Source organism: Siniperca chuatsi, linkage group LG5 (assembly GCF_020085105.1).
Source record: "Siniperca chuatsi isolate FFG_IHB_CAS linkage group LG5, ASM2008510v1, whole genome shotgun sequence".
Classification (NCBI taxonomy): Eukaryota; Metazoa; Chordata; class Actinopteri; order Centrarchiformes; family Sinipercidae; genus Siniperca; species Siniperca chuatsi.
In genome coordinates, this window is record NC_058046.1 from 18,086,084 (window position 1) to 18,104,800 (window position 18,717).

Sequence of the window (18,717 nt, forward strand, 5' to 3'; positions counted from 1 at the left end):
TTTAACATGAATACTGGGCCTCCATAGGAATCCTCACCCAACTTTAGGCACATTTGACTGTTTACTGATAACTGCTAAAGGATGGTTGTGCAAAAACTTTAATTACATATTAAGGCAGTTTACTCAAAACAGACAAAGAGGCACATTGGGAGCTCGAAGAAAATGAGAGACTGGTGCATGAGAAATGCAGATTCTGCATTTCACAAGAGGTACAAGAGACTCAGTACAACATGACTAATTTTGTATGAGATTTATTAAGGCTTTTCATACATGAAACCCGTGTGGGTAAATATTTAATAACAGCATACTGATGTCACTAAATACACATTGCTATATTGTATGAATAAAGACATCTTGTCTGTTAGTAATGGTAAGAGGTGATTGGCACACATCTTTTGTAATGCTAATGACAATAGCAGTAAACAAAACAAATAGCTTTGAGACAGACATACATTCTAATTATTTTCATATAATGACCTTGATTCCTTACAACATATAATCCAGGCTTGCTAACGGTGTCAGAGCTGAGAATAATACAAGTGATAAATACAGATTTATAGATAAATATTCCATTTTATAGTATATTTTGATTAAGTATCTGAGCAGATAACTTAAAACAAGACAGCTGAGGGCAACACTTCTATAGTGTCACAAGTATGAATTATTACAGTCCACTGCATATCTATTAAAAAAATGCAGCAGCAATAATGAGCAGAATAAAACCTTGCAGACGTTTTCTTCTCTGTAATCAAAATAAATAAATTACTAAACACAAAAGGGAATTTTTAGACCTTTTAACAATTGTAACTGAGCTAGAATCTGGTTTCAAGAACAATTGTATACTGAATGGATAAAAAGGCATCTACCGTATGGGGGTCGAAACATGCGAGGTCCAACATAAAGGAAAGTACTGCGTGTTGGGAGGAGGGAATGACTAAGAAGTAGGTGGAGCAGAGATGTATGGCTTCTGTGAGAGGAGAAAAGAGCCCTGCTCTTGGCGTCATCCTAAATGTCGGAGCCCATCTCAGCACACTGTTTGTCTGATATGTGTGTAGCTAGTGACTCAATGATGTCCAACAGCAGCAGCTGGCTGAGAGACCGCAGGTTGGGGAGCTTGGATACCTTTGGGAGGGGAGGAGAGCAAAAAATGAAAAAAATGAGCCATAAATTAAGACAAGACAATGAGTCAAACAGAGTAAAATGAGGAATAAGCAGCACTTGATTGCTCATGCATGAAGAATGAAGATAAAAAGAAAGAAGCTTAAAAGAAAAACACTAACAACAGAGCTAACACTCCAGCGAAAGAGGGTGAATTGAGTGCTTCGCTGTTTCTTTGAATAACAAACAATAATCAGAGTGGCACTATGACCCTCAACGTTATGTGATGAGGTGCTTGTACAGCCGGCCGGGCTGTAAACAGTCTTCTCTCTACACAGAAGATGTAAGGTGATCCACTAGGAGGCCAAAGGTGTCAATCTCCCGCAATGAAGACGGGCCTACAGGGTTAGCTCAGCTGCAGAGAGTGGGCAGCAAACCCCCAGGGCGCCGGATACAAGCCCACCCACCTTTATGAACTGGTGGACAATAATGTGCAGGCAGTGCTTCTTCATGTCCAGAGCCTGGGTCTTATCAGCTGCCTCAAGAATCTGAAGAGGGGAAATATTGAGGGAGAAGTGAGTGAGGAAATGATTCACTCGGCATAAAAGAAATCTTCAAGTATGGGACAACATTGCCAAATTAGGTCACTGCTCACCCTCAGGCGAAAACATAAATACCTGCAAGACATTCTCCACAGTGACGTTCATCTCCAGATTCTGCTTACAGTAGGCCTGCAGCCTGTTGTTTGAAAACCCGTAGTAGTATGGTGCAGCAAACAGATAGCTGTTTGTCACAGGTCAAGGAATTTTTTTTTTGTGATTTTCATTTTGCTGAATAGCAAGCTTTTGTGCATTTTGACCACCCATGTTCTCACTTTTAACTTTGCACAGAACCTTTATGGGCGTTAGACAGTAGAGTATTTGCTCATTACATGTAACCCATAGGGAACTTTAACATTGAACATAAACACAGCAAAAGACGGTTGTGATGCTAATGAAAGAAGTAAAAGTGTTCGTTCCTTGCATAGTATCTTGTGAAAGCAGTGACCACAATGGCAGAAAATAAGTCCATTACGATGTAGTTCCAATAATGGCCACTAAATGCTGACTCTAGCGTTTTTATGGATCCCGATGACATTACTTTTACCTTAATCTTAACCATGTCAAACCCTTACTTAACCTCAAACACGTCTTATTCTAAAACATAACCATTTACAAAAGGTATACCTAAATTCATCTATCTCACCTAAACACAACTTGTTTTTAATCTTATGCCAACATTCCCTAACTTCTCTGTAGAAATAATCAATGCATTTTTCCACAATAAGTTAGGGTCTCAACAGAAGAGAAGATATCAAAGCTATAAGAGAAATATGTTTTGAGTGTGTTTGCCTTGATTGACAGGTCTCTCAGCTTATCACACTCAGCCATCGTGGTTACGAGTTTTTCATTCCACCTTTAACGCCACCACATTCCTCTCTGTTACTGTTGAGAAGAGCAGAAGCCGTGTCCCATTTCATGGGCTGCCTTCATCAAAGGATGTGGCCTCTTTCATAATTTCTTTTCATTAAATTTGCAAAAATGTTTATAAGATGTTTTCAATTTTGTCATTACAGCGGGCTCTGCCTGGGAAAGACTTTTAATATGGTGAATGAATATAAAGTAGTTTGAATCTGAGAAGGATACAGGGAATCCTCTGGAGGCATGTTGACGTCGCCATAGTAGATATAACGCAGCATGGACTCAAAGGCCTGCTTACTTGGAACCATCTCACCAATGGAGATATTAACCTGACCATCCTCGGGCATGAAGGAGCGAAACATCGCCTCAAAGTAACTGAGGAGTAAAAATGGAAATGTTAAAAAGTGAGAGATAGTCAGAGACACCATGGTCCATTTCAGCCTGTCTAAATACAATGATAAGAAAAATGAATCACCTCCCTAAAATGTTTGCAAATTAATCCGATGATGATGCAAAATGCATTTCTTGGCGGTGACTGGTTTACTTTCTTATCTTCTACTCTTTACAACCAAAAACAAACGAACATTTATACCACACACGTCATGCCCATTAAAAAATTTTATATGTTTTTTTTTATATTTTTATTTTATTTTATTACTAAAAAATAAAGTAAAATAATCATATTAAATATTGTTATAAATATGAAATTATTGTTAAATCTTGGATCACAACACAAAAGTAAATGACAGCAAAGGAAAATGCCTTATAATTGTTTCATTAAAACCTAAAGATGGCAAATGTTTGCCATTGAGAGTTAAACCTGCTTGAGTAGTTAGGGTGGATGTGTTTTTTTCTCTTTTGACATTAAGAGGCAGCTTCTAAAAACATTCAATTGTAGGGAGAAAATTTCAAATAAAAAAATGTACAAAAAGTCAGGGGTCTGATAACTTGCTCTAGCTGCTGTATGTGCAAAGCAGATAAAACCAGTGCTGTCTCTACCTGGATCGGGCTGCCAGAATGGCTTTATGAGCAGGTCGTGGGTGTCCGTCTAACAGCAGGACAATGTCGCAGAACTCCAGGCCGCCTCCCTCCAGGTAAGCCTTCATGTCCTGGACCAAGGAGGTCCCGATGTCCACAGGCTGGTCTGAGTACAACCTGGGAGGAGGCTGCTGCTTTCGTCGCACTATCTCCACAATCAGTGGGGTGGACAGATGTTCAAACTCCTTCGTCATGATCACCTGGTTGAAGTGCGACTCTTTCACCACAAAATTAAGGCAATGTTCCTGGAGAATGAAATCATTTGATAGCATGAATGACTTTCCTCAGCATCTCTGTTTTTAAAAAGTAAGGTAACACAAAGCTGCAGAGCACTATTTTACTGACCTTGTTTGGTTCAAAGTATAAAATGTATCGTACTGACACCCTGAACTTCAACCACTGGAGGGCAGTAAAAACGAGATTTGCAGCTGGTGTTAAATTAGTCTGAACAGTTATTCAGAAGTACCTTGAGTTGGTCCAGTTGCAGCTTGTTGGCATTTTCACAAACACTGAGGACGTTCTGCAGGTCGACAGATGCCTCGATGTACTGCACACACAGCTGCTCCAGGCGGGAAAGCTTAAAACTAAGGGCCAGTTTGTATACATCCATGATTAGAAGAACATCCTGGACATGACCTATGGAAACAAGCAAGGAAAGGACAAATTGTCAGTCTTTCTTGTCTATTTCTGCAGTTACAATCTAAAGACTATGAAGACATGAAGAGATAGGTACCTCTGCGTGGGTACTGGATCTTGTCTGTGTAGAGGAACTGCATTAAGACTTCAAAAGGCTGGGCCTCCGCTTCCCTGATGGATACCTCTAGCATCGGCTGTGTGCCTGATGGCCTGTTGCCTGCTGGGATATCCCTCGGGCCTCCAAATGTCCCTTCGTCACTTTCCTCGCTGCTCTCCTGTTTAGCCTTCTGCACACAAAGACAGCAGATTATGTAACACTTTGTACAATTTAAATATACATGTGTACATAGCAAACAGAGTGCTTCTACCAGCTCTAATGCACAAATTCTGATTTAGCTAAAAACGATCTGTTCTACACTGTATCACCCTGTTGTACATGTACTTTTTGTGTAAATATACACCATATACTGACTGCCACAATTCATGGCACTTTGCAGTAAAATTAATTGTGGTAATGTCTTTGGATAAATTATGGCATTCTGTCCCTGTTTTTATGTTCATTCTATGTCTATTTTCATGTGAAGCACTCTGTGCATGTAATTTCTTTTATCATTTAGTGGGTTTAGGGATGTAAGGTCAGCATTGAGTTGGTAATTTTTTTAAAACTGTGATTGTGGAACTGATACTGGAAATTATCCCTTGATTTCCCCTTATGCGCCCATTCAATAGTTGTGGGGCAATTAATGTGGGAATAATATTGTAATACTGACCCCTAATTAGAACAGTTCATTTGGACTTAACTCTTCTGCTTTCTGCCAGTTTAACCTAACGCCGGGATTCCACGGCGCTATAACATTGTGCCTGCGAGCCGGTTTTGTTCCATCCTCCAAGCGCCTTCATTACCCACCGGGAGCGTTTCAGAAGCAGAGCAGTTTGCCTACCCGGCGTAGTTGACTTGGTCATTTCTGTGTCTGACTTCCTGCCTGGTGAGATTTGCTCTGTGCAGCTTGACACGGATTCTGTCAAAAATAGACTTGCCACGTATTCACCGCGGAGCAGAGCAGAGAGCCGCTTCTGGATCGCGCTGCAGCGCATTCATATTGTCTAGAATGGCCACGATCAGCGCTGGCGGCCACATTGCAGCCGGAACGCACCGTAGCTGTGCCCGGTGGGATCCAGCAATTAGATCAGTTTTTATGGCTGTTTGACATTTGAAAGATGACACAGGAGCTGGGACTTATGTCAACACAATATCAGTATTGTGATATCAGAGTAGATCACGGGAATTTGATTATCTTCATTTCATGATATTGTTTGAATTTGTGTGTTCCTGGTCTTCCAGTCTGTGTGATGGTTGAGTGAAATGACCTATAAATGCCTCTGCCTGATTTTTCTTATCAAACGTTTCATGTGTATAGATTTCTTCTGACAACACCGATAGTCTTCCCTTGTCTCAGAGGAAATGAAGTGTACTTGCTGCACAGCTCTGACCTGTCGCTGCCTATCCCAAGCCTGCAGGATTTTCTTCCGCAGCCACCGACATCTTGCAGTCACTATAGCAATATGCCCCAAGACTCTCTGCTCCCTCTGTAAACAACACAAGGAGTCAAACAGATGGAAAAATCATCTTAGTTAATAATATGAATAATATGAAAGTCACCATGTAATTTTAATCAGTAGTTTAGAAGCTTAACCTTCCAGTATCACATGACGACCATGAAAACCCACCTCGCCCAAAATAAACTCTACATCACAGAACTGACGATTCTCCCACAGTTTGCCATAGTCCTCATGGAGAGTACACTTTGGGTAGCAGGAGAACTGCAAGAAGAAAATAATATTTTTAAGAGGTGCATAACTACTCCCCAAACAAGCTTGACGTTTCAAGTATACAGAGTCCATAATCTTTTCTTTATACAGGAAAGGCTTTTGACCAGTGTCCAAATGATGCAAAATATTTAGATCAAGTGCTTGTATATTTCAACAATTGTTTAACTAACCTGGAATCTGTACATCTCCCCACTGCGCACATTGTTGTCCACAGTTCCTCCAAAGATGTACATGGCATCTTGAATCACAGCAGCAGCATGGAAGAGTCTCCCACTGGGCATCTGAGGAGGAAGGGACAGAGGAAATACAGCTTTTGAACTTAAAGTGTAAGGAAGTTTTAACAATAAAATGCAGAATCTCCCCTACAATGTTGAATGAAGAATAGCTGAACTCAAAAGTGAAAAGGAGAGCACTTTAAACATATTTTATATAGTTTTATACACATATTTAGTCTGACTAAACAGCTGCAGTTACAAAAAACAAGGGATATTACAGTAGGGGTGATAAGTTAGGACCAACATGTTCTTGTTTTATAATTCAGCCAGTCGGCAAAAACATATGTGATATCAATCAACCACTTCTATTGTCTACTGACACAGTTCTTTGTAAATCCATTGTTGGTTCATACCTCACTGTCCAGGCTGGGGTGGATCACCTCCCAGGTCTGAGAGTCCACATCGTAGCAGTGTAGTTCGTTGGGTAGAGTGTTGTCAGCAGCACCTCCAAATACATAGAGGTGGCGGTCAAAGGCAACCATAGTGTGGCCATAACGTCTCTGGGGAGGTGGAGGGGAGCCCCGCAGTAAGTGTTCGGTCGGGATGCGTGTCCACCTGAGAAGATGGAGTAATGATTGGTCTCATGTTACACTGGCAACTACAGGTCGAGTGACTGAGGTCAAAGGGTGTACTCACATGTGGCCCTTGAACTCAAACTGGAAGAGGTTGTTGGTGATCTTGGCTCCACTCTGACCAGAAAACACAAACATTTTGTCCCTGCATACAGCTACAGGGAAGTTGCAGCAAGATGGAGGAATCTCACCACTCTGATCGATCTGATTGACACGAAGGAAGAGACAGAGACATTAACATTAGTACAGGGTTGGTGTGTGTTCGGCTCTCAATGTTCTTCTGGTTATAGTATATTGAAATGTATTATACTGGCCTCCTCCCAACACGCATGTTCTCGATCTTGCAGACTGATGGTCCACATGTCATTCAGCCTGCACATGGGGAAAATATTTGTCAATATTATATGCAAAAAACAATGTGTCAACTGTGACAGAAGCAAATAAAGGCCAAACATACCTGGCATTCCCATCATAGCCAGCAAATATCCACAGTTTATCACTATAGACTGTGGCCCCGTGTGCAGACCTAGCCACTGGCAAGCTGAAACAGAGACAAAAGACAGCAGGGCTGAATTCTGATATCCTACTGTTTTCGGTTTTTATAGATTCACACCAAAAACACCCCAACTTTTGAAAAGGAACAGGTTGGTTTAAACTGATTTCCACATAGATGTTATGCCCCCACACATTCAAAAATGGTTGTTTCCAGCTATAAGAATACACTAAGATACTATACAAGATTGTTAACTATAAGTTAACAATCTTGCAATGAACAAAAAATCTTGCAAAAAACTGAAAAACAGACACATGGAGAGAAAACACCAAATGGCTTTGCTTTGAAACAAGTCATAATATATCCTAGACACACAACTTAAAAAGGCAGAAGAAGTAGGATCTTAGTATAGACTCATACAAAAATAATCCCTCTCAATCGTCAGTATGATCCACTAGAAGTGTGTGGTGGTGTCTGTATCTGCAGAGACCCTGCCCTCTGCCTGTATTTTCTTAGTTTCTTAATTTGCTGTGTTTGGGACACTTCTGGGCATCAACCTTTGGGCAGTGGTGTGTAGCCCCCAGCCAATAAGGTCGGGACTCTATAAAAACGTAGCAAGCAGGTTACATTGCTGTCTCCATCTCTCTCCTCTGCTCACTGTGTGTCATGGATGTATCTCCAGTGCTGACACAGCGCTAAAACCCAAGTGTGGAGATAGGTAAGAGCTGCAGGTCTGTGTGTCTGTTTGACCGAGGGCGGGGCTGAGCAACACACACAGGCAGAGCAGCAGACAGGATGAAGCTGGCTCCTTCCCGCAGGGTTGTGCGAAGTGCGGGCAATTTTATTTATGCTTTAGAATGTAACCCACCATGAAATAATCAGAAAATAACGTTTTATTTCTCTGATTCACTGCTTTGTTCTTGCTAATGCCGCTCCCTCTCTTCATTGATTCTCTAGGTCTCGCTCTGAGCTGGAGAAGAGGGGCCAACTTTGAATCATCTGTTTACAAACAGCAACTGACAAATCCTACTTATTCTGTCTTTAAACATCTTTAAAAATACATTACCTCCCCTCCACTTTCCATTCAGTCCACTGCCCTGTTGCAAACTTGTATTCAAAAAGGTCATTTTTGTTTTTCAGGTTTGAGTTTGAGTAGATGTCTCCAGTGTAGCCCCCTGAAAAATATGAAGTCAAGCATTATAGCATTAATATCACCTGTTTAAAATGTGTAGAATGAACATTTGATTATGATGAACATAGGTGTAAAAAAGTTACCAAAAACAAACATGCTGCTGCCATAGACAACAGCTGAATGGTGATATCTCGGAGCAGGTGGAGTTCCAGTGGTGAAGGCTCTGTCATGAATATCGTTCACAGGCAATAAGTCATATTGCACAGCCTATATGTCTTTTATTTTGTCATGTATGGTGCACTGCTGCAATCTTACCGACACCATGAGCAGTCCTTCACATCAAAGCGGAGCAAGTCGTTCAACATGTTTTTCCTATAAGTTGACACAAAATATAAGTGCATGTGATGTAGTGGACAGTAAGAATAACGTTATCGGAAAAATGCCGGTCACTATCCAGTACTACTCACCCATTGTCTCCCCCAAACACGTAAATGGCATCCCTGTATGCCACAACTGTGTGCTTACTGCGCCTAAACAGAGTAAATTAAGTGCAGGGTGAACGAGAGGATTTAGCCAGTGAAGTCAGAGAAAGCTGCACCTACTCATCTGTCAACATGTTACCTTGCACCAACAAACTCATCACATGGAGGGAGTCTTCTCCAACGATGAACAGTCTCAAAAGGGCCAAAATTAAGCGTCAAATATTCCACGCTGTCGGAGCAACTGTGGTCGAAATCAACACTTGGGGCCACTTTGGTTGATTTACAGGACATTGTTGCTAAGTCATCCAACTGAATCATTTCTCAAGGCCACTCATCTGCGGGGACGTCCACAGAAAACGCCATCGTTAATGTCAGTCCTCCAGCGTGAGAGCTAACGTGTCTGGCACTGGTACTGCCCGTGTAGATAAAACTAAAGTCTGCTGTATTTACGTTAAAGGATAATGGTCTTCCAGCTAACAGTTAGCAACTAGCGATGCTAAAAACTAACATTAGCCGCATAGCTAACTCTAGCCCTGCTAGCTAGCCTTCTGCTACTGCTAAGCTGCAAAACAAGCAACAGCTAACAGTTACAGCGAATAAAAAGTTAACGTTACACTAAAATATCTGCTTTATCCGATTCAATACTTCAGCTAGTGTATATACTAAGTGAATGAGTTCGCAGCAAGGAATTAGCCACAAAAACTAACGTTAAACTAACAAGAGTGCTGTCATTAAAGAGCACAGTCGGACAACCGCGCCCCCAAGTGGGAGTGAGTACTTCATTTCCTGTAAGATAAAAAAATAAAAAAAGGTACTAAAGGACATTTAACCACAAATGTATTTAACCCTCATAGGCTTTAATCACAGTGTATCTTCTAAGTATAATAGTTTTTAATGTTACAAATGTCGGTAAGGCATTAAAAGGTCAGAAAGTTCCCATTTTCCAATAAGCCACCAGGTCACCAGTTATAGGCTAAATGTTGATAAAAGTTTCTCATTTTCTAATGAACTAGTCTGTCAGACAAACTAGAATAATCTGAAAATCTACATGTGAGTCACTAACAAAGTTTTTTTTTTTTTTTTACAATAATCTATCGAGTCTGCAGTTGTAAATTTTTATACTCTATTAGTTAATACATGGCTTTTGGTCCAGTGCTCTGCAGCTCCATATAGCCAGAGGGATTTTAAAAGTAATTCTTAATAATGGCTTATAACTGCTCTGTGTTTATTTAGCACTGATAAAGGCATTAGTAATAAAGTAACTAATAAACCCGTTATAAATGGTGTTTTATTAGAAAGTGGTACTGAATGTACTTTTCTGTATTTGGCATTTATAATGTATCTTCTGATCAGTTTAGTCATCCAGGGACATAAATGAAGCATACCATTTGTATGAGTGTTTGTGTGTGTGTACATGTTTGACGTATATCTAGACTGTTTTCACATTCATCTGCTGAAAGTGGAAAGTTTCTTTGTGCTTACTGAAAATCTGATTTTAAGGGGTGGACCTACGAGCATGATTTGTGACATCACAAGTCATTTGGAAGTCAATCCTGGTCCAATTTGCAACTTATACAAGTGTGATGTAGAAACTTGAGGGGGATCTTTAACGTTCTGACTCCCTCTCCAAGCACACAAACAACCAATGTTTTTACTGAGCTCACTAAAGCTCATGTCAGACAAATAGCCAATAAACCAAAACAAAATAATGTCATCTCACACTGCAGCCATTGTATTTTCTCAAATTTTTGTTTCCTTAATCTTACTATTATTTCTTTAATTTTCATGAACCATCTACATGAAAATCAATGGCATGGAATGTCAATACCTCATTCATAGCAGACATTTTGACATGTATTGATAAGAACAGCACAGGTGTAGCTAATAACATATTAATGTCTGCATGCAATTTACTGCTCCAATTCTAAACCCTGTTACTGTACATGCTGGACTGACTTCATAGGAAATATATTGAACTCAGCCACCATTAACGTTATTGGTGCCACCTGTGTTATTCCCGCTATGACAAGTTAAAATGTCTGCTGTGAAAAAGGTCTAACAAACTAAACAAAACTGCAGTGAAGATGCACACATATTTATATGAGGCACCATTTGTATAGGCCCTTTTTCACAGAAGACATTTTGACGTGTCACAGTAGGAAAAGTACATGTGTAAATAATAGAATTAATGATGAAAATCAGGGAGGATTTAATGATGACTGATACACTGTAATGGCTTACTGGGTCACTTGAATAGAGCAGAGTCATCATTAATGTTATGAGTAACACCTGTGCCTTTTCTACTATGACTACCTACTATCATTGTTGGTATATGGCCTTCTACTGCACACACCTTCTTGGTATTTATATGAATGACTTGGCTCAATCAAGCAGGCCACATAATGCTAAAGATAACACTGAAATCCAATTTGTCTCTTAAAATTATACGATTCTTTTAAAGTTGCTCAATGAACAGACCCACCTGTCTGTGAAAGTGTACAGGATCAAACTTGGACTTTGTTATAACTGTGTGTGTATATATATTATCCTAGTATCAACACAGTGTTTTATTGTTGTGATTATACATTTCATAAGAAATACTCACCCCTCCTTGGACCTTTTCATGTTTTATTTTTAAATAATTAATAAATGGGTCAGCAGGTCCTCGCTAATCCGTCTTTGCCACTTTGGTGTATTACCTGCGGATGCGTCGTGTATTACCTGCGTCCCAGAATAATTTTAACAATCCTCTTATATTTGTTCATTCCCAGTGGCCCCTGCCAACACTGGTTTACTTACTCAAGAACTGCTGGTTTATATCATGATCCATAATTTTAATATGAGATATTTTTTCAACTTATTCAAAGATGTTGGGATGTCATATACATTCATACACAATAAACCAGGACCAATTTTGATACTTATTACACATAAAGTAATAAGGATGAAATAAACAGTCACAGATCGAGAGGCAGATGTCAATTTTATGAATCCGACAGAACATTTAATACATGCAATATTAATTACATGTAATTTTCACTTTATTTTGAGAACAAAAAGATTATCATACATTGCCAGGAAAAATGGGGAGGTGTATGGAGGACAAAATCAGTAAATTACAGATACTGTAAATGAATCAATAACTGAATATTGAAATACAAAACACGATAAAGTATTAAATCATAGAAATACAGAATAAATAAATATATGTATGAATGGACATTAAATTAAGAAATAAATGAGGACAAACATATACGTATTCCTCAATTTAATTTCCTTTATTTCTGCAGGCTATGCTGTGTAACACATGTAGGTGGTCTTTAACACTGTTTCTAGATAGGATTTACCTTACTTGGCTGACAATAAAAAAATGTTTGGCTCATAATACACAAAGTCCCACCACATCATCAATGTGCCTGCCAAAACACCTGGCAAGGGTGAATCCTATTAGGATTAACATTGTGATATCAGGAGAAAGAGGAGAATTGGCTACAACTGCAAAGTGCCCTGGAGAAGCAAAAATATATAATATATCACATGCTATAAAAACTGACAAAGAAAGGAAATTATTTTTATTCTTGATTGCATAGTGCTGTAATCACTTTTTAATTACTTGCTTTTTTGCATATTATTTATTAGACCTTTTTCATGACAGACATTTTGACATGTCACTGCAGGAAAAGCAGATAATGATTGCTACATGTGATTTAGACGTAGCCGCTCTGGGGCCCTGGACCGGTGCGATTGTTAATGTTATTAGTTGCACCTGTGCTGCACCTGTGCTGTCCCTGTTACAACAAGTGAAAATGTCTGCCATTAATTAGAAAGGCTCAGCTATTTATTGAATGATGGCTAATTTTGTCCTCCACAGACAGTAAAGTGGGATGTAATACTTACATTCACTGTCTTCACATCTGTATTTTAGCCCTTAGTGGGGTTTCATCTGGACATCAAAGAGTTTGACAATATTTAGCTTAAAGTGAAGTACCATTCTTTCCGTGTCTTCAAACTACCTTAAAAACTGTGCAGGGATGGCAACACTTTTGTCTTTATTCCATTACAGGGCTTATAAAATTAGTCCTGAACTCCATTACAATGTTTTGAAAATTGACTCACAGACATAGAGAACAATATTAGGCCTCAACTGCGTGCAGTAAACTGGTTCAGTATTTGTAGATTGTGAGGTCTACAAAAAAAAAATTCTCAAGCACCCATCAAATACATTACAGCACACAATCATATGAAATGCAAACAAGTCAGTGTGGATACATTTCAACAAAATGAGATTGAAATGTGACAGAAACCTTCAACCTTTCACTCTATCAGCCACACAGTCAGATTCCTCTTCTTTTAATACAGTTGAATTGGCCCCTCTTCTCACATAGTCACCAGTTAATAATATCTCGGACATGGCCCCACAGCTTGGTGATCCACAGGTTAACTCCAAGCTCTGTTAAGTACTGAAGTTCTGGCATCAACATCTTACGGCACAACTTCCGATGCGCCTTGTCCACATTCTTCTTCAGGTTATAGCCCATGATGGATTTCTCTCCAATGGGCTGCCAGGGCTGCATGGCTGTCTCTTGGATACTGCCAGCTTCTACAGCACGACCCCCCTCAATGCAAATGGATGCCATCTCCGCGTTCCGTCTCCTGAGCTCTGCCACGTCCTCAGCCATCCGCCGACGTCCATATGCATCTATTTTCTTCCAGAAAGTCTGGTTGAAATGCTGGTATAGCTTCCAGTCAATAGCGTTCCACTCAAGAGCCCTGGCCCTCAGCTCAGGGGTCAGTTTAGACACAGTGGATCCCTTGCGGGCGTTGAGCTTGAAGAAGAGCAAGTCATCCATCTCCCAGCAGAGGGCATCCTTGAGCAGGATGAGTGATTCCTCAAAGTATTCCACCAACATGACCAGCTGAAAACGGTCAATGATGAATTTGATCCCCTCTTCTACCTGCGGATCATCCAGCTCCAGAGTGTTATCCTGCCCAAAGTCGAAGAACAGCAGATTCTTGAGGTAGAAAGAGTTGAATCCCTCTGGATCAAAGTAGTAATGGGGGTCACGTAGAAACTCTGACAGCTTGTCATCACCTGGTATCTTCCAGGTAAAAGGCACCAGCCGGCCAAAGTAGTGGAAGGATGACTCAAAAAGCTCTGCAGGGTCTCGCAGAATAGTGATGTAGGAAGTGTCCGTGGGTAGCAATTTAGCCACCTCGGGTGCATTGAAGCGCATGTGATTACAGATAACATTGAAGCACATTCCAGGTCTGTAGTCTTTAACCTGGGAGCGCTGGAAAAGATACGGATAGAAGAAGTCATTTCTGCTGTCAGGGAAGGCAAATTTGAGGCGGTGCTTCTCTCCAAAGCGGAAAAGGATGTTGAGGAAGGTGCTGCTGGCTGTTTTGTGGGTCTTCATGAACATGATATCCACTTTAGGGGTGCAGGTCTGGCCAGTGGTTTGTTGCGAGCTGTTTGTGGGTGGTTTGGGGTGGAGCTGGGATGGACGGTGGGCACAGGAGTAAGGCACTGGAACCCTACAGAGAGGAAAACAAGGAAAACAATCAAATTATAAATGTGCTGATATAATGCTGATCAAAATTTGCTTTCAGTTCAGTCGCACACAAAATAAAGAAAAGCATTTGAGAACCTGGAAACCACCAATAAAAAGTTTGGCATTTTTGCTTGAAAAATTACGTAAATAATTATTTTTCTGTCAATCAAATGCGGAAGACATCTGATTTACTGTATGCATTATATTATGTTTTCTACAGAAAGCATGTACACCAGTGTGATGAGTCTTACTCGGGTAGACTGAAATGGATCTGTGGAGTGGAGAGGCAGTAAAGCAGGATCATGCAGCTGGTCAGGAGGGTACCCAGGACCAGGCCTTTGCACATGGACCTCCACTGCCTCCCTTGCTTGCCAGTCATGGTCCAGCAGAATCAAGGATTACCTTAAAAGCACAGAACATCATCTTCATTATCATCATTATCATATCCATCCTCATCATCATGCTAAGCATCTTCTACCAGCAGCTGACCAGACATGTTTTTGTTATTCTAAAGATACAAGAAAACCAAGACCTCTATGTTTTATATTGGGACAGTTTCTGGAAGGTTCTCTGCTATTAATGGATACGCTTTGTGGACACAATGACAACACTTTGAATGATTTATTTAGATGGTTACTCTGAGATAAATTAAAGTATAAAGTGACTCTATAGATTACAATCTTTGTTCTCTGGTTTCTACTGGAGTGGACGCAATAACATGAACACCTATACAATATAAAGCCATCTAAAGCAATAGTCTAAAATTGTAATGAACACAGTACAACCTTATCATGTTTGAGTTTTATGAAACTGTAAATAATAAATTATTGGAATAAAATTAGCAATCTGAATTCTGTTATGCAATGGACTGAGAGGAAGGGAAATAATTAGAGTTTTGTTTTTGTGTGATGCTGTCATGCACCCAATTATTTTGGTAAAACAACTTAAAGTGATCAACTAATGGCAGCTCCAAGTCATTTTTTGTGTTGAGCACAGTACTGTTATCAGGTGGACCATAATTGAAGGTGCTCAATAATATTTACACACAGGGAGGTACACCTTTTCACAGTTAACCTCATTTCACTTAAATATTTTAAACACAGGGTGCAGTTAAAATTGTAATGGCGAGTTACAAAATGAGATACTTGCGCGTTGAAATGACCAACCTCGTGTTTTTCAGCTGCCCCATAAAATAAATAATGCATTGCTGTGGAAAGTGATATTGTATTCCCCCCTGCTGACTGCAGTAAGAGGAGCCACCTGCTAAGCTACACAAGCAACAAAGTGCCACTCACCACCTGGAATTTGCAGCATTATGTGACCCCAATACAGAGCAGGGTTTGAGGAGATAGAAAGATATGTAGGGGCAACATTGTTCTCAGCTTTTACTGCTTTTTTCAAAGACAAAAAAGTAAGTAAAAGTACTCTTTCTGCAGTAAAATGGCCCCTTATTACTGTTGTAGCTGCTGGAGGTGGAGCTACTTTTAAATAATTGATATACAGTTCAGTAGTTTAGTCCAGTAGTTAGGGTTAGGGTTACAAGGGTCACAAGATAAATCTGAGTGGTCGTGAGATGAATAATGGGAGAGGAAAGAAGAAAAAACAAAATTCGGATTAAACATTTTTCAAACTTTTCTCTAATCTTTGCTTTTTTGTGAAATAATAGATTTTTTTTAACCACTTTGGACATCAAACAGTTAATTAAGTTAAATAATTTGAGAGGTTTAGAAGGAAATGTCTATCAAATTTTGATTGTTACCAGTGCAGTGTTTGAAAGCCAAGTTTGTAAATACTGGCCTGATACCATCACTGTAACAGTAAGTCATATCCAACATCACGCCATCCTCTTCCCTTCTGTTAGCTATAGATTACAGAGCTGTTGATCTGGCTGTAAAGGCCCGTAACATGTCATTGTCACTACAAATCATGTATAATTCAATGATATTTATGTCTATTTTCAAAAACTTTCAATGCCTTGATTTCCCCCCCTTCTCAAATTCACAGATTTTCAAGGATTTCAAGGACCTGTATGTGCCTCAGTCCTTTGAACTGTAGTTACATTTTAGGATCAGTCTTATCATCAGAGCATTATACAAACATTACTCTTCAAACACAGCTAAAAGGGGTATTTCTGCTCTTTGTCTGGACTCCAGGAAGGGGCTATTATGGAGGCAGCTCTCTCTCTCTCTCTGCCATCAGAAGCCACTCTATTGGGAGACATTTGAGGAGAAGGCTAGTTCAGGTGGAACAGTTCAGCCTTCAAATGTAGAGTGAATTTGAAGTGACATTATTTTATTTCCTGCTGCCTGCAATAACCTCCAAACCTGATACCCTATTGGACAAATAAAAGGCAGTGTTATTTTTGCTAGTTGATATCATTGTTTAAGTTTCAGAAGTACCATGTAACGTCAATGTATGTCCTTGTAGGATGCATAGTAGTATAACTTCTTTCAGACAATGTTAAAGCCCACATTGAGCCTAAAAATATTTACCCTGAGCTTTGTATGCCTGCACATCACACCCTAAGACAGATGTATTTATTGTTCTGGTATAACAGGAACTCAGTAGATCAAGAATAATATTGTTGTAACAGTAAACACAACTGGATTCAAGATTATGTTGAACTGTTTTCCATTCATGTGATTACATAGCTTAAGGTGTTGCTACATATAACAATGTCATGACTATCTTGTTTTTCTAACATATGATAAAGAACATTATCAATATTACAAAGCACATGATAAGATCATTTTAGAGAGGAAACTTAATTCAATCAAAAGACTGGAGAAGGATTTCTTACCCTCATACATAAATCCAAACTAATGGAAGTGTTTCTTGTCCAACTGCATTGTCTTCTTCCTTTGCATCCAGTCCCAGATGACTACTAGTTGATCTCCCTCCTGCAGCTGTTCTTATGTCTGATCTTGAGATACACATACTGTTATAGACCCAGCACAGTCCCGCGCTCCCCTTATCAAATGTCCACTGCTACGGAGCTCATTCATCTGATTGCTGCTCCTCTTCTCCTCTTTCTCTCTGCATGCACACCTGATGCCTCGGCTACCTGCCACCTCCCCCTCAACTTTCAGTTCCAAACTGATGTCGCAGGATAAAGCATTGCAGGGAGGCTCATCTAGCCACGCGTGACGTCAGGGGACATGCACTTATCAGAGTGTAAAAAAAGGAGGGGAGGGAGAAAGAAAGAGGGTGGAGAGAGGCTGTATAGCCCCTATTCTGTCTACATACAGAGGGCTATTGAGTGGAGACACTGGAGTCTGACCTGCAAGCTGATAGGAGGGGTGGAAAACAGCATAAAAAGAACAAATGCAGAAAGCCAAAGCACAAAGGCTCCAATTGTACCACTTGATCAAGACTGTGCTGTCTGTTTTGTTTGAAATGCTTATTTAGCAATATAATACATGCTGTAGCAGGAACGTAAACAGGACAGCTATTTGCACAATTATCTAAAACTGAGCAACCTCCACAGCCTGGATTGTCGCGCGACAATACTGTGTATATGCTTGTAATACCATTTTTCATTTGTATGCAATTAAAAGCTTTCAATATTTTAACTGTGACTTGTAAATTACGATACAGTGAAAATGGCATCTTATGCTTGTGAAACTGCCATTCCCAATTACAATCTCTTGTACAAGACAGCACAGACATTTCAATAGAGAATGAAATGAACATTCAACCATGAGCGACAGTCTATTTGGCTCTGCTAACCAAGATGTAGCAATATGTGGTCACACCGCCTCATCCATTAAAGTACGTGTCAACGCTCTCTCTCGCCACACTGTGGCCCCGATTCCTGGTAGATGCATTGGATTCGTGCTGCTCATCCCACACTCGTCATGCTCAGACCCGACACTGCTGCTTTGTTGAGCAGGGCGTGCCTTTGCCTGCAGGCACACAGAGTGCCAGGCTGAGACCCGGACTGGGTGGGCGTGCGTGGAATGCAGATCAGTGTGAGAGGGGGCAGGCAGTGTCACAAACTCAATAAGGAGATTGAGAAGAGCGGAGCATGACTGGTCTGGCCTTTGGCACACCACGATCACAGCAGCATCTCAGAGGGCAGAGGGGCTTCGGCTCCTTCGTCATCAACACCCACTGGCCATGTGTGGACAAATCATTCAAGACGGCCCA

General features: G+C 40.3%; 2 protein-coding genes across 3 annotated transcripts; both read right to left on the reverse strand.

Moving 5' to 3' along the window:
• Window positions 1-235: 235 nt before the first annotated feature.
• Window positions 236-9,790, reverse strand: lztr1 (leucine-zipper-like transcription regulator 1). 2 transcript variants are annotated; one of them, XM_044196856.1, is made up of 19 exons: window positions 9,156-9,790; window positions 9,002-9,064; window positions 8,850-8,906; window positions 8,678-8,757; window positions 8,469-8,577; window positions 7,367-7,450; window positions 7,224-7,281; window positions 6,974-7,113; window positions 6,691-6,892; window positions 6,233-6,343; window positions 5,961-6,053; window positions 5,724-5,819; window positions 4,330-4,516; window positions 4,063-4,232; window positions 3,558-3,841; window positions 2,784-2,933; window positions 1,776-1,881; window positions 1,566-1,646; window positions 236-1,122 (listed from the first exon to the last, which is right to left on the reverse strand). In XM_044196856.1, the coding sequence occupies exons 1-19, from the start codon at window positions 9,332-9,334 to the stop codon at window positions 1,006-1,008; spliced, it is 2,367 nt and encodes a 788-aa protein (XP_044052791.1). In that variant the 5' UTR covers window positions 9,335-9,790; the 3' UTR covers window positions 236-1,005. The 2 variants fall into 2 exon arrangements, with proteins under 2 accessions (XP_044052791.1, XP_044052790.1); XM_044196855.1 differs by having other exon boundaries at window positions 4,330-4,519.
• Window positions 9,791-11,980: 2,190 nt separating this feature from the next.
• On the reverse strand, window positions 11,981-18,085 carry gal3st1a (galactose-3-O-sulfotransferase 1a). Its single transcript, XM_044196859.1, has 3 exons — window positions 17,369-18,085; window positions 14,820-14,970; window positions 11,981-14,551 (listed from the first exon to the last, which is right to left on the reverse strand). The coding sequence occupies exons 2-3, from the start codon at window positions 14,945-14,947 to the stop codon at window positions 13,402-13,404; spliced, it is 1,278 nt and encodes a 425-aa protein (XP_044052794.1). The 5' UTR covers window positions 14,948-14,970; window positions 17,369-18,085; the 3' UTR covers window positions 11,981-13,401.
• Between the last annotated feature and the right edge of the window lie 632 nt (window positions 18,086-18,717).

Excerpts from the sequence above, each read along its gene's own strand:
- lztr1 (XM_044196855.1), bottom strand. The coding sequence starts at position 9,334 with ATGATTCAGTTGGATGACTTAGCAACAATGTCCTGTAAATCAACCAAA. Across the intron at positions 9,065-9,155 it reads GATGAGTTTGTTGGTGCAAG|GCGCAGTAAGCACACAGTTG; the intron begins GTAACATGTTGA and ends TACTCTGTTTAG. Across the intron at positions 2,934-3,557 it reads ATTCTGGCAGCCCGATCCAG|TTACTTTGAGGCGATGTTTC; the intron begins GTAGAGACAGCA and ends TTTACTCCTCAG.
- gal3st1a (XM_044196859.1), bottom strand. The coding sequence starts at position 14,947 with ATGACTGGCAAGCAAGGGAGGCAGTGGAGGTCCATGTGCAAAGGCCTG. Across the intron at positions 14,552-14,819 it reads ATCCATTTCAGTCTACCCGA|GGTTCCAGTGCCTTACTCCT; the intron begins GTAAGACTCATC and ends TCCTCTCTGTAG.